At 53.4% G+C, this 21,796-nt stretch overlaps 1 protein-coding gene across 3 annotated transcripts in view; it reads left to right on the top strand.

Moving 5' to 3' along the window:
* spef2 (sperm flagellar 2) overlaps positions 1–21,796 on the top strand; it is an 849,051-nt gene that overhangs the window by 278,138 nt on the left and 549,117 nt on the right. For all 3 annotated transcript variants that reach the window (XM_068029096.1, XM_068029094.1, XM_068029095.1), the window contains one exon: positions 5,296–5,399. In XM_068029096.1, the coding sequence (XP_067885197.1) occupies positions 5,296–5,399 (104 nt within the window). The remainder of the gene's footprint in view (positions 1–5,295; positions 5,400–21,796) is intronic.

The raw sequence follows: 21,796 nt of genomic DNA, 5'->3' as shown, positions 1-21,796 counted from the left end.
TTGACAGCCCAAGATGGCATCGTGTACAAAGGAAAGAGAGTCATTATCCCTAAAGAGTTGAGAGGAGAGATGCTAAAGCGCATCCATGCAAGCCACCAAGGAATTGAGTCGAGTCTGAGGAAGGCAAGAGAAGTGATTGACTGGCCAAACATGAGCAATGAAATCAAGGACCACATCAGCCAGTGCAGTATGTGTAATGAGTACCAAGCTAAGCAAGCTAAAGAGCTACTGATAACACATGACATCCCAGACAGACCATGGATGAAGCTGGGAGTAGACCGCTTCACTCTTGCAGGATCTGATTATCTTGTCACTGTAGAATACTATTCTGACTACTGGGAGGTAGACCAGCTGACCTCAACGACTACCAGTGAGATTGTAGAATGCCTGAAAGCACACTTCAGTCGTTACAGCATTCCAGACATTGTGATGATTGACGATAGCCCTCAGTTCATGGGTGAAGAATTCAGTCACTTCATACCGCCATACATCATCTCCACACTATCCCCAGTCAAATGGAAAGGCTGAGGCGGCAGTGAAAATTGCTAAAGGAATCATAAAGAAAGACATTGATAGACATTGTGTGTCGAACCCGTACTTCCGTGAGAGTCAGTGTGTGTGGAACCTGCACTCCAGTGAGAGACATTGTATGTGGAACCCATACCCTCGTGAGAGTCGGTGTGCATGGACATGTAATCCAGTGAGCGTCAGTGTGCGTGGAACCCATACCCCAGTGAGAGACATTGTGTGTGGAACCCGTACCTCAGTGAGAGTAAGTTTGTCTGGAACCCGTACCCCAGTGAGAATCAGTGTGTATGGACAATGAACCCAGTGAGAGACAGTGTGTGTTGAACTGTGCCCCACTGAGAACCAGTGTAGGTGGAACCCGTACCCCAGTGAGAGTGCATATGGACAAGTAACCCAATGAGAGTCAGTGTGTGTGGATAAGTAACTCAGTTAGAGTCAGTGTGTGTTGAACTGTACCCCAGTGAGAGTCAGTGTGTGTGGAACCCGTACTCCAATAAGAGTCAGTTTCTGTGGAACCCGTACCCCAGAGAGAATCAGTGTGTGTGCGACCCGTACCCCAGTGAGAGACATTGTGTGTAGAATCCGTGCCCCAGAGAGTGTCAGTGTGTGTGGAATCCGTACTGCTGTGACAGTCAACGTCTGAGGAATCCGTACCCCAGTGAAAGTCAGTGTGTCTGCGACCCGTACCCCAGTGAGAGACATTGTGTGTAGAATCCGTGCCCCAGAGAGTGTCAGTGTGTGTGGAATCCGTACTGCTGTGACAGTCAACGTCTGAGGAATCCGTACCCCAGTGAGAGTCAGTGTGTCTGCGACCCGTACCCCAGTGAGAGACATTGTGTGTGTAACTCGTACACCAGTGGGAATCAGTGAGTGTGGAACCCGTACCCCAGTGAGAGACGTTGTTTGTAGAATCTATGCCCCAGAGAGAGTCAGTGTGTGTGCGACCCATACCCCAGTGAGAGTCATTCTGTGTGTAACTCATACCCCAGTGAGAGCCAGTGTGTGTGGAACCAGTACCCCAGTGAGAGTCAATGTCTGTGGAACCCATACCCCAGTGAGAGTCAGTATGTGTGGAACCCGTAACCCAGTGAGAGTCAATATACGTAGAACGGTACCAATTGAGAGTCAGTGTGTATGGAACTGTACCCCAGTGAGAGTTAGTGTATGTAGACCCTTACCCAGTGAGATACAGTGTGTGGAACCTGTATCCCAGTGAGAGTCAGTGGCTGTAGAACCCGTACCCCAGTGAGAGTCAGTGTGTGTGGAACTGTACCCCAGTGAGAGTCAGTGTGTGTGTAACCCGTACCCCAGTGAGAGACATTGTGTATGGATCCCGTCCCCCAGTGAGAGTCAGTGTCTGTGGAACCCGTCCCCCAGTGAGAGTCGGTGTCTGTGGAATCTGTACCCCAGTGAGAGTCAGAGTGTCTGCGACTCGTACCCAGTGACAGACATTGTGTGTGGAACCCGTACCACAGTGAGAGTCAGTGTTTGTGCAACCCACACACAGTGTGTGGGCGCCACAGTGGCGCAGTGGTTAGCACTGCAGCCTCACAGCTCCAGCGACCTGGGTTCGGTTCTGGGTACTGCCTGTGTGGAGTTTGCAAGTTCTCCCTGTGACCGCGTGGGTTTCCGCCGGGTGCTCTGGTTTCCTCCCACAGCCAAAGACTTGCAGGTTGTTAGGTAAATTGGCCATTGTAAATTGCCCCGACTGTGGGTAGGTGGTAGGAGAATTGAAGGAAGGTAGGGATGTGGTAGGGGACATGGGATTAATGCAGGATTATTATAAATGGGTGGTTGATGGTCGGCACAGACTCAGTGCGCCGAAGGGCCTGTTTCAGTGCTGTATCTCTCTATGACTCTATGACTAACCCGTACCCAGTGAGAGACATTGTGTGTGTAACTCGTACCCCAGTGAGAGTTGTGTCTGTGGCACCTGTACCCCAGTGACAGACATTGTGTGTGGAACAGTATCCTAGTGAGAGTCAGTGTGTGTGGAACTGTATCCCAGTGAGAGTCAGTGTGTGTGGAACTGTATCCCAGTGAGAGTCAGTGTGTGTGGAACTGTATCCCAGTGAGAGTCAGTGTGTGTGGAACTGTATCCCAGTGAGAGTCAGTGTGTGTGGAACTGTATCCCAGTGAGAGTCAGTGTGTGTGGAACTGTATCCCAGTGAGAGTCAGTGTGTGTGGAACTGTATCCCAGCGAGAGTCAGTGTGTGTGGAACTGTATCCCAGTGAGCGTCAGGGTCTGTGGAACTGTATCCCAGTGAGAGTCTGCGGAACTGTATCCCAGTGAGAGTCAGAGAATTATAGGGACTGGCAAGTTTCGGGAACCTTGGATAACGCGGGATATTGTGAGCCAAGTCAAAAAGAAAAAGGAAGCATTCGTAAGGGCTGGAAAGTTAGGAACAGACGAATCCCTTGAGGAATATAAAGACAGCAGAAAGGAACTTAAGCAAGGAGTCAGGAGGGCTAAAAGGGGTCATGAGAAGTCATCGGCAAACAGGATTAAGGATAATCCCAAGGCTTTTTATACATATATAAAGAGCAAGAGGGTAACTAGGGAAAGGGTTGGCCCACTCAAGGACAGAGAAGGGAATCTACGTGTGGAGCCAGAGGAAATGGGCAAGGTACTAAATGAGTACTTTGCATCAGTATTCACCAAAGAGAAGGACTTGGTGGATGATGAGCCAAGGAAAGGGAATGTAGATAGTCTCAGTCATCTCATTATCAAAAAGGAGGAGGTGTTGGGTGACTTGCTAAGTCCCCAGGGCCTGTTGAGATCTACCCCAGAATACTAAGGGAGGCAAGGGAAGAAATTGCTGGGGCCTTGACAGATATCTTAGCATCCTCGTTGGCTACAGGTGAGGTCCCAGAGGACTGGAGAATATCCAATGTTGTTCCTTTGTTTAAGAAGGGTAGCAAGGATAATCCAGGAAATTATAGGCCGGTGAGCCTTACGTCAGTGGTAGGGAAATTATTAGAGAGGATTCTTCGGCACAGGATTTACTCCCATTTGGAAACAAACGAACTTATTAGCGAGAGGCAGCATGGTTTTGTGAAGGGGAGGTCGTGTCTCACTAATTTGATTGAGTATTTTGAGGAAGTGACAAAGATGATTGATGAAGGAAGGGCAGTGGATGTTATCTATATGGACTTCAGTAAAGCCTTTGACAAGGTCCCTCATGGCAGACTGGTACAAAAGGTGAAGTCACACGGGATCAGAGGTGAGCTGGCAAGATGGATACAGAACTGGCTCTGTCATAGAAGACAGAGGGTAGCAGTGGAAGGGTGCTTTTCTGAATGGAGGGATGTGACTAGTGGTGTTCCGCAGGCATTAGTACTGGGACCTTTGCTCTTTGTAGTATATATAAATGATTTGTAGGAAAATGTAGCTGGTCTGATTAGTAAGTTTGCGGACAACACAAAGGTTGGTGAAGTTGCGGATAGTGATGAGGATTGTCAGAGGATACAGCAGGATATAGATCGGTTGGAGACTTGGGCGGAGAAATGGCAGATGGAGTTTAATCCGGACAAATGTGAGGTAATGCATTTTGTAAAGTCTAATGCAGGTGGGAAGTATACAGTAAATGGCAGAACCCTTGGGAGTATTGACAGGCAGAGAGATCTGGGCGTACAGGTCCACAGGTCACTGAAAGTGGCAAAGCAGGTGGATAAGGTAGTCAAGAAGGCATACGGCATGCTTACCTTCATCGGTCGGGGCATAGAGTATAAAAATAGGCAAGTCATGCTGCAGCTGTACAGAACTTTAGTTAGGCCACACTTAGAATATTGCGTGCAATTCTGGTTGCCACACTACCAGAAGGACGTGGAGGCTTTGGAGAGGGTACAGAAGAGGTTTACCAGGATGTTGCCTGGTCTGGAGGGCATTAGCTATGAGGAGAGGTTGGATAAACTCGGATTGTTTTCACTGGAACGACGGAGGTGGAGGGGCGACATGATAGAGGTTAGATTATTAGAGATACAGCACTGAAACAGGCCCTTCGGCCCACCGAGTCTGTGCCAAACATCAACCACCCATTTATACCAATCCTACACTAATCCCATATTCCCACCAAACATCCCCACCTGTCCCTATATTTCCCTACCACCTACCAATACTAGTGACAATTTATAATGGCCAATTTACCTATCAACCTGCAAGTCTTTGGCTTGTGGGAGGAAACCGGAGCACCCGGAGAAAATCCACGCAGACACAGGGAGAACTTGCAAACTCCACACAGGCAGTACCCGGAATCGAACCCGGGTCCCTGGAGCTGTGAGGCTGCGGTGCTAACCACTGCGCCACTGTGCCGCCCTATTGACAAAGTTATGAGCGGCATGGACAGAGTGGATAGTCAGAAGCTTTTTCCCAGGGTGGAAGAGTCAGTTACTAGGGGACATAGGTTTAAGGTAAGAGGGGCAAAGTTTAGAGGGGATGTGCGAGGCAAGTTCTTTACACAGAGGGTGGTGAGTGCCTGGAACTTGTTGCCGGGGGAGGTGGTGGAAGCAGGTACGATAATGACGTTTAAGAGGCATCTTGACAAATACATGAATAGGATGGGAATAGAGGGATACGGTCCCCGGAAGTGCAGAAGGTTTTAGTTCAGGCAGGCATCAAGATCGGCGCAGGCTTGGAGGGCCGAATGGCCTGTTCCTGTGCTGTACTGTTCTTTGTTCTTTTGTTCTTTGACTGGTTTGTGATCTGCAGTATGTCACTGTTCAGTCAGGTTATGATTGGGGTAAATTAAGTGATATTTTCTCCTCCAGCCCAGTGCCAGGGCCCAACTGGGAGCAAGAGCCGCCAAGTTTCTGAGGAAAGGGAAGAGTATTCCTGATGGGTTGCTGGTAGAGATCGTGGTTGAATGTGTGCGGTAAGTGTCAACGAAGGCTGGTGTGTAATGCGTATGGTTCTCCTGATGAACATCCCATGATGCTGATTGGACAATGCATCCTCGTCACTGGGACCTTTCTGCACCTGTTATCAGGTGACGGGAGCCTCAGGTTCCATTCCTTTACTATCGGATAGATGGTGTCTTACTGCCATTACCCACTGCACAGTTGTAAATTTGTATTTTGCTATGCTGTTGGGGAGGGGTCACGGTGAGCTGGTGTGGGGGAGGGGGAAGTCGCAGTGAGCTGCTGTGGGGGAGGGGGTAGACGCAGTGAGCTGCTGTGGGGTAGGGGGTAGACGCAGTGAGCTGCTGTGGGGTAGGGGGTAGACGCAGTGAGCTGCTGTGGGGGAGGGGGTAGACGCAGTGAGCTGCTGTGGGGTAGGGGGTAGACGCAGTGAGCTGCTGTGGGGTAGGGGGTAGACGCAGTGAGCTGCTGTGGGGTAGGGGGTAGACGCAGTGAGCTGCTGTGGGGGAGGCGGTAGACGCAGTGAGCTGCTGTGGGGGAGGCGGTAGACGCAGTGAGCTGCTGTGGGGTAGGGGGTAGACGCAGTGAGCTGCTGTGGGGTAGGGGGGAGACGCAGTGAGCTGCTGTGGGGGAGGCGGTAGACGCAGTGAGCTGCTGTGGGGTAGGGGGTAGACGCAGTGAGCTGCTGTGGGGTAGGGGGTAGACGCAGTGAGCTGCTGTGGGGGAGGCGGTAGACGCAGAGAGCTGCTGTGGGGGAGGCGGTAGACGCAGTGAGCTGCTGTGGGGTAGGGGGTAGACGCAGTGAGCTGCTGTGGGGTAGGGGGTAGACGCAGTGAGCTGCTGTGGGGGAGGCGGTAGACGCAGAGAGCTGCTGTGGGGGAGGGGGTAGACGCAGTGAGCTGCTGTGGGGTAGGGGGTAGACGCAGTGAGCTGCTGTGGGGTAGGGGGTAGACGGTAGACGCAGTGAGCTGCTGTGGGGTAGGGGGTAGACGCAGTGAGCTGCTGTGGGGTAGGGGGTAGACGCAGTGAGCTGCTGTGGGGGAGGCGGTAGACGCAGTGAGCTGCTGTGGGGTAGGGGGTAGACGCAGTGAGCTGCTGTGGGGGAGGCGGTAGACGCAGAGAGCTGCTGTGGGGGAGGGGGTAGACGCAGTGAGCTGCTGTGGGGTAGGGGGTAGACGCAGTGAGCTGCTGTGGGGGAGGCGGTAGACGCAGTGAGCTGCTGTGGGGGAGGCGGTAGACGCAGTGAGCTGCTGTGGGGTAGGGGGTAGACGCAGTGAGCTGCTGTGGGGGAGGGGGAAATCACATTGAGCTGCTGTGGGGGAGGGGGAGTACTGACGGACTGTAGGAGGTGAGATTGAAGTCGGAGCACTAACGGACTGTAGGAGGTGGGATTGAAGTCGGAGCACTGACGGAATGTAGGAGGTGAGATTGAAGTCGGAGTACTGACGGACTGTAGGAGGTGGGATTGAAGTCGGAGCACTGACGGACCGTAGAACGTGGGATTGAGGTCGGAGCACTGACGGAATGTAGGAGGTGGGATTGAAGTCGGAGCACTGACGGAATGTAGGAGGTGGGATTGAAGTGGGAGCACTGACGGAATGTAGGAGGTGGGATTGAAGTCGGAGCACTGACGGACTGTAGGAGGTGGGTTTGAAGTCGGAGCACTGACGGAATGCAGGAGGTGGGATTGAAGTCGGAGCACTGACGGAATGTAGGAGGTGAGATTGAAGTCGGAGTACTGACGGAATGTAGGAGGTGCGATTGAAGTCGGAGCACTGACGGAATGTAGGAGGTGGGATTGAAGTCGGAGCACTGACGGAATGTAGGAGGTGGGATTGAAGTCGGAGCACTGACGGAATGCAGGAGGTGGGATTGAAGTCGGAGCACTGACGGACTGTAGGAGCTGAGATTGAAGTCGGAGCACTGACAGACTGTAGGAGGTGGGATTGAAGTCGGAGCACTGACGGAATGTAGGAGGTGGGATTGAAGTCTGAGTACTGACAGACTGTAGGAGGTGGGATTGAAGTCGGAGTACTGACGGACTGTTGGAGGTGAGATTGAAGTCGGAGCACTAACGGACTGTAGGAGGTGAGATTGAAGTCGGAGCACTGACGGACTGTAGGAGGTGGGATTGAAGTCGGAGTACTGACGGACTGTAGGAGGTGAGATTGAAGTCGGAGCACTGACGGACTGTAGGAGGTGAGATTGAAGTCGGAGCACTGACGGACTGCAGGAGGTGAGATTGAAGTCGGAGCACTGACGGACTGCAGGAGGTGAGATTGAAGTCGGAGCACTGACGGAATGTAGGAGGTGGGATTGAAGTCGGAGCACTGACGGACTGTAGGAGGTGGGATTGAAGTCGGAGCACTGACGGAATGTAGGAGGTGGGATTGAAGTCTGAGTACTGACAGACTGTAGGAGGTGGGATTGAAGTCGGAGCACTGACGGACTGTTGGAGGTGAGATTGAAGTCGGAGCACTGACGGACTGTAGGAGGTGAGATTGAAGTCGGAGCACTGACGGACTGTAGGAGGTGGGATTGAAGTCGGAGTACTGACGGACTGTAGGAGGTGAGATTGAAGTCGGAGCACTGACGGACTGTAGGAGGTGAGATTGAAGTCGGAGCACTGACGGACTGCAGGAGGTGAGATTGAAGTCGGAGCACTGACGGACTGCAGGAGGTGAGATTGAAGTCGGAGCACTGACGGAATGTAGGAGGTGGGATTGAAGTCGGAGTACTGACGGACTGTTGGAGGTGAGATTGAAGTCGGAGCACTGACGGAATGTAGGAGGTGAGATTGAAGTCGGAGCACTGACGGAATGTCGGAGGTGGGATTGAAGTCGGAGCACTGACGGACTGTAGGAGGTGGGATTGAAGTCGGAGCACTGACGGACTGTCGGAGGTGGGATTGAAGTCGGAGCACTGACGGACTGTAGGAGGTGGGATTGAAGTCGGAGCACTGACGGAATGTAGGAGGTGGGATTGAAGTCGGAGCACTGACGGAATGTAGGAGGTGGGATTGAAGTCGGAGCACTGACGGACTGCAGGAGGTGGGATTGAAGTCGGAGCACTGACGGAATGTAGAAGGTGCGATTGAAGTCGGAGCACTGACCGAATGTAGGAGGTGGGATTGAAGTCGGAGCACTGACGGACTGTAGGAGGTGGGATTGAAGTCGGAGCACTGACGGACTGTAGGAGGTGAGATTGAAGTCGGAGCACTGACGGACTGTAGGAGGTGGGATTGAAGTCGGAGCACTGACGGAATGTAGGAGGCGGGATTGAAGTCGGAGCACTGACGGACTGTAGTAGGTGGGATTGAAGTCGGAGCACTGACGGAATGTAGGAGGTGGGATTGAAGTCGGAGCACTGACGGAATGTAGGAGGTGGGATTGAAGTCGGAGCACTGACGGACTGTAGGAGGTGGGATTGAAGTCGGAGCACTGACGGAATGTAGAAGGTGCGATTGATGTCGGAGCACTGACGGACTGTAGGAGGTGGGGTTGAAGTCGGAGCACTGACGGAATGCAGGAGGTGGGATTGAAGGCGGAGCACTGACCGAATGTAGGAGGTGGGATTGAAGTCGGAGCACTGACGGAATGTAGGAGGTGGGATTGAAGTCGGAGCACTGACGGACTGTAGGAGGTGGGTTTGAACTCGGAGCGCTGACGGAATGTAGGAGGTGGGATTGAAGTCGGAGTACTGACGGACTGTAGGAGATGGGATTGAAGTCGGAGTACTGACGGACTGTAGGAGGTGAGATTCAAGTCGGAGTACTGACGGGCTGTAGGAGGTGGGATTGAAGTCGGAGTACTGACGGACTGTAGGAGGTGAGATTGAAGTCGGAGCACTGACGGACTGTAGGAGGTGGGATTGAAGTCGGAGTACTGGCGGACTGTAGGAGGTGAGATTGAAGTCGGAGCACTGACGGACTGCAGGAGGTGAGATTGATGTCGGAGCACTGACGGAATGTAGGAGGTGGCATTGAAGTCGGAGTCCTGACGGACTGTAGGAGGTGAGATTGAAGTCGGAGCACTGACTGACTGTAGGAGGTGGGATTGAAGTCGGAGGACTGACGGACTGCAGGAGGTGAGATTGATGTCGGAGCACTGACGGACTGTAGGAGGTGAGATTGAAGTCGGAGCACTGACGGACTGCAGGAGGTGGGATTGAAGTCGGAGTACTGACGGACTGTAGGAGGTGGGATTGAAGTCGGAGCACTGACGGAATGTAGGAGGTGGGATTGAAGTCGGAGCACTGACGGAATGTAGGAGGTGGGATTGAAGTCGGAGCACTGACGGAATGTAGGAGGTGAGATTGAAGTCGGAGTACTGACGGACTGTAGGAGGTGAGATTGAAGTCGGAGCACTGACGGAATGTAGGAGGTGGGATTGAAGTCGGAGTACTGACGGACTGTCGGAGGTGAGATTGAAGTCGGAGCACTGACGGAATGTAGGAGGTGGGATTGAAGTCGGAGCACTGACGCAATGTAGAAGGTGCGATTGAAGTCGGAGCCCTGACGGAATGTAGGAGGTGGGATTGAAGTTGGAGCACTGACGGAATGTAGGAGGTGGGATTGAAGTCGGAGCACTGACGGACTGTAGGTGAGATTGAAGTCGGAGCACTGACGGACTGTAGGAGGTGGGATTGAAGTCGGAGCACTGACGGACTGTAGGAGGTGAGATTGAAGTTGGAGCACTAACGGACTGTAGGAGGTGAGATTGAAGTCGGAGCACTGACGGACTGTCGGAGGTGGGATTGAAGTCGGAGTACTGACGGACTGTAGGAGGTGAGATTGAAGTCGGAGCACTGACGGACTGTAGGAGGTGAGATTGAAGTCGGAGCACTGACGGACTGGAGGAGGTGAGATTGAAGTCGGAGCACTGACGGAATGTAGGAGGTGGGATTGAAATCGGAGCACTGACGGAATGTAGGAGGTGGGATTGAAGTCGGAGTACTGACGGACTGTAGGAGGTGAGATTGAAGTCGGAGCACTGACGGAATGTAGGAGGTGAGATTGAAGTCGGAGCACTGACGGAATGTAGGAGGTGAGATTGAAGTCGGAGCACTGACGGACTGTAGGAGGTGGGATTGAAGTCGGAGCACTGACGGACTGTTGGAGGTTGGATTGAAGTCGGAGCACTGACAGACTGTAGGACGTTGGATTGAAGTCGGAGCACTGACGGAATGTAGGAGGTGGGATTGAAGTCGGAGTACTGACGGACTGTAGGAGGTGAGATTGAAGTCGGAGCACTGATGGAATGTAGGAGGTGAGATTGAAGTCGGAGCACTGACGGACTGTAGGAGGTGGGATTGAAGTCGGAGCACTGACGGAATGTAGGAGGTGGGATTGAAGTCGGAGTACTGACGGACTGTAGGAGGTGGGATTGAAGTCGGAGCACTGACGGAATGTAGAAGGTGCGATTGAAGTCGGAGCACTGACGGAATGTAGGAGGTGGGATTGAAGTCGGAGCACTGACCGAATGTAGGAGGTGGGATTGAAGTCGGAGCACTGACGGAATGTAGGAGGTGGGATTGAAGTCGGAGCACTGACGGAATGTAGGAGGTGGGATTGAAGTCGGAGCACTGACGGACTGTCGGAGGTGGGATTGAAGTCGGAGCACTTACGGACTGTCGGAGGTGAGATTGAAGTCGGAGCACTGACGGAATGCAGGAGGTGGGATTGAAGTCGGAGTACTGACGGAATGTAGGAGGTGGGATTGAAGTCGGAGCACTGACGGAATGTAGGAGGTGAGATTGAAGTCGGAGTACTGACGGACTGTAGGAGGTGAGATTGAAGTCGGAGCACTGACGGAATGTAGGAGATGGGATTGAAGTCGGAGTACTGACGGACTGTCGGAGGTGAGATTGAAGTCGGAGCACTGACGGAATGTCGGAGGTGGGATTGAAGTCGGAGCACTGACGCAATGTAGAAGGTGCGATTGAAGTCGGAGCACTGACGGAATGTAGGAGGTGGGATTAAAGTCGGAGCACTGACGGAATGTAGGAGGTGGGATTGAAGTCGGAGCACTGACGGACTGTAGGTGAGATTGAAGTCGGAGTACTGACGGACTGTAGGAGGTGGGATTGAAGTCGGAGCACTGACGGAATGTAGGAGGTGGGATTGAAGTCTGAGTACTGACAGACTGTAGGAGGTGGGATTGAAGTCGGAGTACTGATGGACTGTAGGAGGTGAGATTGAAGTCGGAGGACTGACGGAATGTAGGAGGTTGGATTGAAGTCGGAGCACTGACGGACTGATGGAGGTGAGATTGAAGTCGGAGCACTGACGGAATGTAGGAGGTGGGATTGAAGTCTGAGCACTGACGGAATGTAGAAGGTGCGATTGAAGTCGGAGCACTGACCGAATGTAGGAGGTGGGATTGAAGTCGGAGCACTGACGGAATGTAGGAGGTGGGATTGAAGTCGGAGCACTGACGGACTGTAGGAGGTGGGATTGAAGTCGGAGCACTGACGGAATGTAGGAGGTTGGATTGAAGTCGGAGCACTGATGGAATGTAGGAGGTGGGATTGAAGTCGGAGCACTGACGGAATGTAGGAGGTGGGATTGAAGTCGGAGCACTGACGGAATGTAGGAGGTGGGATTGAAGTCGGAGCACTGACGGAATGTAGGAGGTGGGATTGAAGTCGGAGCACTGACGGAATGTAGGAGGTGGGATTGAAGTCGGAGCACTGACGGACTGTAGGAGGTGGGATTGAAGTCGGAGCACTGACGGACTGCAGGAGGTGGGATTGAATTCGGAGCACTGACGGACCGTTGGAGGTGGGATTGAAGTCGGAGCACTGACGGACCGTAGGAGGTGGGATTGAAGTCGGAGCACTGACGGACTGTAGGAGGTGGGATTGAAGTCGGAGTACTGACGGACTGTAGGAGGTGGGATTGAAGTCGGAGCATTGACGGAATGTAGGAGGTGGGATTGAAGTCGGAGAACTGACGGACTGTAGGAGGTGGGATTGAAGTCGGAGCACTGACGGAATGTAGGAGGTGGGATTGAAGTCGGAGTACTGACGGACTGTAGGAGGTGGGATTGAAGTCGGAGCACTGACGGAATGTAGAAGGTGCGATTGAAGTCGGAGCACTGACGGAATGTAGGAGGTGGGATTGAAGTCGGAGCACTGACCGAATGTAGGAGGTGGGATTGAAGTCGGAGCACTGACGGAATGTAGGAGGTGGGATTGAAGTCGGAGCACTGACGGACTGTAGGAGGTGGGATTGAAGTCGGAGCACTGACGGAATGTAGGAGGTGGGATTGAAGTCGGAGCACTGACGGAATGTAGGAGGTGGGATTGAAGTCGGAGTACTGACGGAATGTAGGAGGTGGGATTGAAGTCGGAGTACTGACGGAATGTAGGAGGTGAGATTGAAGTCGGAGTACTGACGGACTGTAGGAGGTGAGATTGAAGTCGGAGCACTGACGGAATGTAGGAGGTGGGATTGAAGTCGGAGTACTGACGGACTGTCGGAGGTGAGATTGAAGTCGGAGCACTGACGGAATGTAGGAGGTGGGATTGAAGTCGGAGCACTGACGCAATGTAGAAGGTGCGATTGAAGTCGGAGCCCTGACGGAATGTAGGAGGTGGGATTGAAGTTGGAGCACTGACGGAATGTAGGAGGTGGGATTGAAGTCGGAGCACTGACGGACTGTAGGTGAGATTGAAGTCGGAGCACTGACGGACTGTAGGAGGTGGGATTGAAGTCGGAGCACTGACGGACTGTAGGAGGTGAGATTGAAGTTGGAGCACTAACGGACTGTAGGAGGTGAGATTGAAGTCGGAGCACTGACGGACTGTCGGAGGTGGGATTGAAGTCGGAGTACTGACGGACTGTAGGAGGTGAGATTGAAGTCGGAGCACTGACGGACTGTAGGAGGTGAGATTGAAGTCGGAGCACTGACGGACTGGAGGAGGTGAGATTGAAGTCGGAGCACTGACGGAATGTAGGAGGTGGGATTGAAATCGGAGCACTGACGGAATGTAGGAGGTGGGATTGAAGTCGGAGTACTGACGGACTGTAGGAGGTGAGATTGAAGTCGGAGCACTGACGGAATGTAGGAGGTGAGATTGAAGTCGGAGCACTGACGGAATGTAGGAGGTGAGATTGAAGTCGGAGCACTGACGGACTGTAGGAGGTGGGATTGAAGTCGGAGCACTGACGGACTGTTGGAGGTTGGATTGAAGTCGGAGCACTGACAGACTGTAGGACGTTGGATTGAAGTCGGAGCACTGACGGAATGTAGGAGGTGGGATTGAAGTCGGAGTACTGACGGACTGTAGGAGGTGAGATTGAAGTCGGAGCACTGACGGAATGTAGGAGGTGAGATTGAAGTCGGAGCACTGACGGACTGTAGGAGGTGGGATTGAAGTCGGAGCACTGACGGAATGTAGGAGGTGGGATTGAAGTCGGAGTACTGACGGACTGTAGGAGGTGGGATTGAAGTCGGAGCACTGACGGAATGTAGAAGGTGCGATTGAAGTCGGAGCACTGACGGAATGTAGGAGGTGAGATTGAAGTCGGAGCACTGACGGAATGCAGGAGGTGGGATTGAAGTCGGAGTACTGACGGAATGTAGGAGGTGGGATTGAAGTCGGAGCACTGACGGAATGTAGGAGGTGAGATTGAAGTCGGAGTACTGACGGACTGTAGGAGGTGAGATTGAAGTCGGAGCACTGACGGAATGTAGGAGATGGGATTGAAGTCGGAGTACTGACGGACTGTCGGAGGTGAGATTGAAGTCGGAGCACTGACGGAATGTCGGAGGTGGGATTGAAGTCGGAGCACTGACGCAATGTAGAAGGTGCGATTGAAGTCGGAGCACTGACGGAATGTAGGAGGTGGGATTAAAGTCGGAGCACTGACGGAATGTAGGAGGTGGGATTGAAGTCGGAGCACTGACGGACTGTAGGTGAGATTGAAGTCGGAGTACTGACGGACTGTAGGAGGTGGGATTGAAGTCGGAGCACTGACGGAATGTAGGAGGTGGGATTGAAGTCTGAGTACTGACAGACTGTAGGAGGTGGGATTGAAGTCGGAGTACTGATGGACTGTAGGAGGTGAGATTGAAGTCGGAGGACTGACGGAATGTAGGAGGTTGGATTGAAGTCGGAGCACTGACGGACTGATGGAGGTGAGATTGAAGTCGGAGCACTGACGGAATGTAGGAGGTGGGATTGAAGTCTGAGCACTGACGGAATGTAGAAGGTGCGATTGAAGTCGGAGCACTGACCGAATGTAGGAGGTGGGATTGAAGTCGGAGCACTGACGGAATGTAGGAGGTGGGATTGAAGTCGGAGCACTGACGGACTGTAGGAGGTGGGATTGAAGTCGGAGCACTGACGGAATGTAGGAGGTTGGATTGAAGTCGGAGCACTGATGGAATGTAGGAGGTGGGATTGAAGTCGGAGCACTGACGGAATGTAGGAGGTGGGATTGAAGTCGGAGCACTGACGGAATGTAGGAGGTGGGATTGAAGTCGGAGCACTGACGGAATGTAGGAGGTGGGATTGAAGTCGGAGCACTGACGGAATGTAGGAGGTGGGATTGAAGTCGGAGCACTGACGGACTGTAGGAGGTGGGATTGAAGTCGGAGCACTGACGGACTGCAGGAGGTGGGATTGAATTCGGAGCACTGACGGACCGTTGGAGGTGGGATTGAAGTCGGAGCACTGACGGACCGTAGGAGGTGGGATTGAAGTCGGAGCACTGACGGACTGTAGGAGGTGGGATTGAAGTCGGAGTACTGACGGACTGTAGGAGGTGGGATTGAAGTCGGAGCATTGACGGAATGTAGGAGGTGGGATTGAAGTCGGAGAACTGACGGACTGTAGGAGGTGGGATTGAAGTCGGAGCACTGACGGAATGTAGGAGGTGGGATTGAAGTCGGAGTACTGACGGACTGTAGGAGGTGGGATTGAAGTCGGAGCACTGACGGAATGTAGAAGGTGCGATTGAAGTCGGAGCACTGACGGAATGTAGGAGGTGGGATTGAAGTCGGAGCACTGACCGAATGTAGGAGGTGGGATTGAAGTCGGAGCACTGACGGAATGTAGGAGGTGGGATTGAAGTCGGAGCACTGACGGACTGTAGGAGGTGGGATTGAAGTCGGAGCACTGACGGAATGTAGGAGGTGGGATTGAAGTCGGAGCACTGACGGAATGTAGGAGGTGGGATTGAAGTCGGAGTACTGACGGAATGTAGGAGGTGGGATTGAAGTCGGAGTACTGACGGAATGTAGGAGGTGAGATTGAAGTCGGAGTACTGACGGACTGTAGGAGGTGAGATTGAAGTCGGAGCACTGACGGAATGTAGGAGGTGGGATTGAAGTCGGAGTACTGACGGACTGTCGGAGGTGAGATTGAAGTCGGAGCACTGACGGAATGTAGGAGGTGGGATTGAAGTCGGAGCACTGACGCAATGTAGAAGGTGCGATTGAAGTCGGAGCCCTGACGGAATGTAGGAGGTGGGATTGAAGTTGGAGCACTGACGGAATGTAGGAGGTGGGATTGAAGTCGGAGCACTGACGGACTGTAGGTGAGATTGAAGTCGGAGCACTGACGGACTGTAGGAGGTGGGATTGAAGTCGGAGCACTGACGGACTGTAGGAGGTGAGATTGAAGTTGGAGCACTAACGGACTGTAGGAGGTGAGATTGAAGTCGGAGCACTGACGGACTGTCGGAGGTGGGATTGAAGTCGGAGTACTGACGGACTGTAGGAGGTGAGATTGAAGTCGGAGCACTGACGGACTGTAGGAGGTGAGATTGAAGTCGGAGCACTGACGGACTGGAGGAGGTGAGATTGAAGTCGGAGCACTGACGGAATGTAGGAGGTGGGATTGAAGTCGGAGCACTGACGGACTGTCGGAGGTGGGATTGAAGTCGGAGCACTGACGGAATGTAGGAGGTGGGATTGAAGTCGGTGTACTGACGGACTGATGGAGGTGAGATTGAAGTCGGAGCACTGACGGAATGTAGGAGGTGGGATTGAAGTCGGAGCACTGACGGACTGTCGGAGGTGGGATTGAAGTCGGAGTACTGACGGACTGTAGGAGGTGAGATTGAAGTCGGAGCACTGACGGAATGTAGGAGGTGGGATTGAAGTCGGAGCACTGACGGAATGTAGGAGGTGGGATTGAAGTCGGAGCACTGACGGAATGTAGGAGGTGGGATTGAAGTCGGAGCACTGACGGACTGCAGGAGGTGGGATTGAAGTCGGAGCACTGACGGAATGTAGAAGGTGCGATTGAAGTCGGAGCACTGACCGAATGTAGGAGGTGGGATTGAAGTCGGAGCACTGACGGACTGTAGGAGGTGGGATTGAAGTCGGAGCACTGACGGTATGTAGGAGGTGAGATTGAAGTCGGAGCACTGACGGAATGTAGGAGGTGGGATTGAAGTCGGAGCACGGACGGAATGTAGGAGGTGGGATTGAAGTCGGAGCAATGATGGAATGTAGGATGTGGGATTGAAGTCGGAGCACTGACGGACTGTAGGAGGTGAGATTGAAGTCGGAGCACTGACGGACTGTAGGACGTGAGATTGAAGTCGGAGCACTGACGGAATGTAGGAGGTGGGATTGAAATCGGAGCACTGACGGACTGTAGGAGGTGGGATTGAAGTCGGAGCACTGACGGAATGTTGGAGGTGGGATTGAAATCGGAGCACTGACGGACTGTAGGAGGTGGGATTGAAGTCGGAGCACTGACGGAATGTTGGAGGTGGGATTGAAGTCGGAGCACTGACGGAATGTTGGAGGTGGGATTGAAGTCGGAGCACTGACGGAATGTAGGAGGTGGGATTGAAGTTGGAGCACTGACGGAATGTAGGAGGTGGGATTGAAGTCGGAGCACTGACCGAATGCAGGAGGTGGGATTGAAGTCGGAGCACTGATGGACTGTAGGAGGTGGGATTGAAGTCGGAGCACTGACGGAATGTAGAAGGTGGGATTGAAGTCGGAGCACTGACGGACCGTAGGGGGTGGGATTGAAGTCGGAGCACTGACGGACTGTAGGAGGTGGGATTGAAGTCGGAGCACTGACGGACTGTAGGAGGTGGGATTGAAGTCGGAGCACTGACGGACTGTAGGAGGTGGGATTGAAGTCGGAGCACTGACGGAATGTCGGAGGTGGGATTGAAGTCGGAGCACTGACGGAATGTCGGAGGTGGGATTGAAGTCGGAGCACTGACGGACTGTAGGAGGCGGGATTAAAGTCGGAGCACTGACGGAATGTAGGAGGTGGGTTTGAAGTCGGAGCACTGGGACTGTAGGAGGCGGGATTAAAGTCGGAGCACTGACGGAATGTAGGAGGTGGGATTGAGGTCGGAGCACTGACGGAATGTAGGAGGTGGGATTGAAGTCGGAGCACTGACGGAATCTAGGAGGTGGGATTGAAGTCGGAGCACTGACGGAATGTAGGAGGTGGGATTGAAGTCGGAGCACTGACGGAATGTAGAAGGTGGGATTGAAGTCGGAGCACTGACGGACCGTAGGGGGTGGGATTGAAGTCGGAGCACTGACGGACTGTAGGAGGTGGGATTGAAGTCGGAGCACTGACGGACTGTAGGAGGTGGGATTGAAGTCGGAGCACTGACGGACTGTAGGAGGTGGGATTGAAGTCGGAGCACTGACGGAATGTCGGAGGTGGGATTGAAGTCGGAGCACTGACGGAATGTCGGAGGTGGGATTGTAGTTGGAGCACTGACGGAATGTAGGAGGTAGGATTGAAGTCGGAGCACTGACGGAATGTAGGAGGTGGGATTGAAGTCGGAGCACTGACCGAATGTAGGAGGTAGGATTGAAGTCGGAGCACTGACGGACCGTAGGGGGTGGGATTGAAGTCGGAGCACTGACGGACTGTAGGAGGTGGGATTGAAGTTGGAGCACTGACGGACTGTAGGAGGTGGGATTGAAGTCGGAGCACTGACGGAATGTAGGAGGTGGGATTGAAGTCGGAGCACTGGGACTGCAGGAGGTGGGATTGAAGTTGGAGCACTGACGGACTGTAGGAGGTGGGATTGAAGTCGGAGCACTGACGGAATGTAGGAGGTAGGATTGAAGTCGGAGCACTGACGGACCGTAGGGGGTGGGATTGAAGTCGGAGCACTGACGGACTGTAGGAGGTAGGATTGAAGTCGGAGCACTGACGGACTGTAGGAGGTGGGATTGAAGTCGGAGCACTGACGGAATGTCGGAGGTGGGATTGAAGCCGGAGCACTGACGGATTGTAGGAGGTGGGTTTGAAGTCGGAGCACTGACGGAATGTAGGAGGTGGGATTGAAGTCGGAGCACTGACGGAATGTAGGAGGTGGGTTTGAAGTCGGAGCACTGACGGAATGTAGGAGCTGGGATTGAAGTCGGAGCACTGACGGACCGTAGGAGGTGGGATTGAAGTCGGAGCACTGACGGACTGTAGGAGGTGGGATTGAAGTCGGAGCACTGACGGACTGTAGGAGGTGGGATTGAAGTCGGAGCACTGACGGACCGTAGGAGGTGGGATTGAAGTCGGAGCACTGACGGAATGTAGGAGGTGAGATTGAAGTCGGAGCACTGACGGAATGCAGGAGGTGGGATTGAAGTCGGAGTACTGACGGAATGTAGGAGGTGGGATTGAAGTCGGAGCACTGACGGAATGTAGGAGGTGAGATTGAAGTCGGAGTACTGACGGACTGTAGGAGGTGAGATTGAAGTCGGAGCACTGACGGAATGTAGGAGATGGGATTGAAGTCGGAGTACTGACGGACTGTCGGAGGTGAGATTGAAGTCGGAGCACTGACGGAATGTCGGAGGTGGGATTGAAGTCGGAGCACTGACGCAATGTAGAAGGTGCGATTGAAGTCGGAGCACTGACGGAATGTAGGAGGTGGGATTAAAGTCGGAGCACTGACGGAATGTAGGAGGTGGGATTGAAGTCGGAGCACTGACGGACTGTAGGTGAGATTGAAGTCGGAGTACTGACGGACTGTAGGAGGTGGGATTGAAGTCGGAGCACTGACGGAATGTAGGAGGTGGGATTGAAGTCTGAGTACTGACAGACTGTAGGAGGTGGGATTGAAGTCGGAGTACTGATGGACTGTAGGAGGTGAGATTGAAGTCGGAGGACTGACGGAATGTAGGAGGTTGGATTGAAGTCGGAGCACTGACGGACTGATGGAGGTGAGATTGAAGTCGGAGCACTGACGGAATGTAGGAGGTGGGATTGAAGTCTGAGCACTGACGGAATGTAGAAGGTGCGATTGAAGTCGGAGCACTGACCGAATGTAGGAGGTGGGATTGAAGTCGGAGCACTGACGGAATGTAGGAGGTGGGATTGAAGTCGGAGCACTGACGGACTGTAGGAGGTGGGATTGAAGTCGGAGCACTGACGGAATGTAGGAGGTTGGATTGAAGTCGGAGCACTGATGGAATGTAGGAGGTGGGATTGAAGTCGGAGCACTGACGGAATGTAGGAGGTGGGATTGAAGTCGGAGCACTGACGGAATGTAGGAGGTGGGATTGAAGTCGGAGCACTGACGGAATGTAGGAGGTGGGATTGAAGTCGGAGCACTGACGGAATGTAGGAGGTGGGATTGAAGTCGGAGCACTGACGGACTGTAGGAGGTGGGATTGAAGTCGGAGCACTGACGGACTGCAGGAGGTGGGATTGAATTCGGAGCACTGACGGACCGTTGGAGGTGGGATTGAAGTCGGAGCACTGACGGACCGTAGGAGGTGGGATTGAAGTCGGAGCACTGACGGACTGTAGGAGGTGGGATTGAAGTCGGAGTACTGACGGACTGTAGGAGGTGGGATTGAAGTCGGAGCATTGACGGAATGTAGGAGGTGGGATTGAAGTCGGAGAACTGACGGACTGTAGGAGGTGGGATTGAAGTCGGAGCACTGACGGAATGTAGGAGGTGGGATTGAAGTCGGAGTACTGACGGACTGTAGGAGGTGGGATTGAAGTCGGAGCACTGACGGAATGTAGAAGGTGCGATTGAAGTCGGAGCACTGACGGAATGTAGGAGGTGGGATTGAAGTCGGAGCACTGACCGAATGTAGGAGGTGGGATTGAAGTCGGAGCACTGACGGAATGTAGGAGGTGGGATTGAAGTCGGAGCACTGACGGACTGTAGGAGGTGGGATTGAAGTCGGAGCACTGACGGAATGTAGGAGGTGGGATTGAAGTCGGAGCACTGACGGAATGTAGGAGGTGGGATTGAAGTCGGAGTACTGACGGAATGTAGGAGGTGGGATTGAAGTCGGAGTACTGACGGAATGTAGGAGGTGAGATTGAAGTCGGAGTACTGACGGACTGTAGGAGGTGAGATTGAAGTCGGAGCACTGACGGAATGTAGGAGGTGGGATTGAAGTCGGAGTACTGACGGACTGTCGGAGGTGAGATTGAAGTCGGAGCACTGACGGAATGTAGGAGGTGGGATTGAAGTCGGAGCACTGACGCAATGTAGAAGGTGCGATTGAAGTCGGAGCCCTGACGGAATGTAGGAGGTGGGATTGAAGTTGGAGCACTGACGGAATGTAGGAGGTGGGATTGAAGTCGGAGCACTGACGGACTGTAGGTGAGATTGAAGTCGGAGCACTGACGGACTGTAGGAGGTGGGATTGAAGTCGGAGCACTGACGGACTGTAGGAGGTGAGATTGAAGTTGGAGCACTAACGGACTGTAGGAGGTGAGATTGAAGTCGGAGCACTGACGGACTGTCGGAGGTGGGATTGAAGTCGGAGTACTGACGGACTGTAGGAGGTGAGATTGAAGTCGGAGCACTGACGGACTGTAGGAGGTGAGATTGAAGTCGGAGCACTGACGGACTGGAGGAGGTGAGATTGAAGTCGGAGCACTGACGGAATGTAGGAGGTGGGATTGAAGTCGGAGCACTGACGGACTGTCGGAGGTGGGATTGAAGTCGGAGCACTGACGGAATGTAGGAGGTGGGATTGAAGTCGGTGTACTGACGGACTGATGGAGGTGAGATTGAAGTCGGAGCACTGACGGAATGTAGGAGGTGGGATTGAAGTCGGAGCACTGACGGACTGTCGGAGGTGGGATTGAAGTCGGAGTACTGACGGACTGTAGGAGGTGAGATTGAAGTCGGAGCACTGACGGAATGTAGGAGGTGGGATTGAAGTCGGAGCACTGACGGAATGTAGGAGGTGGGATTGAAGTCGGAGCACTGACGGAATGTAGGAGGTGGGATTGAAGTCGGAGCACTGACGGACTGCAGGAGGTGGGATTGAAGTCGGAGCACTGACGGAATGTAGAAGGTGCGATTGAAGTCGGAGCACTGACCGAATGTAGGAGGTGGGATTGAAGTCGGAGCACTGACGGACTGTAGGAGGTGGGATTGAAGTCGGAGCACTGACGGTATGTAGGAGGTGAGATTGAAGTCGGAGCACTGACGGAA

The sequence above is a fragment of the Heterodontus francisci genome, chromosome 4 (genome assembly GCF_036365525.1).
Source record: "Heterodontus francisci isolate sHetFra1 chromosome 4, sHetFra1.hap1, whole genome shotgun sequence".
Classification (NCBI taxonomy): domain Eukaryota; kingdom Metazoa; phylum Chordata; class Chondrichthyes; order Heterodontiformes; family Heterodontidae; genus Heterodontus; species Heterodontus francisci.
Note: the sequence above shows the minus strand (reverse complement) of the source record. Positions and strands in the feature narration are given on the sequence as shown.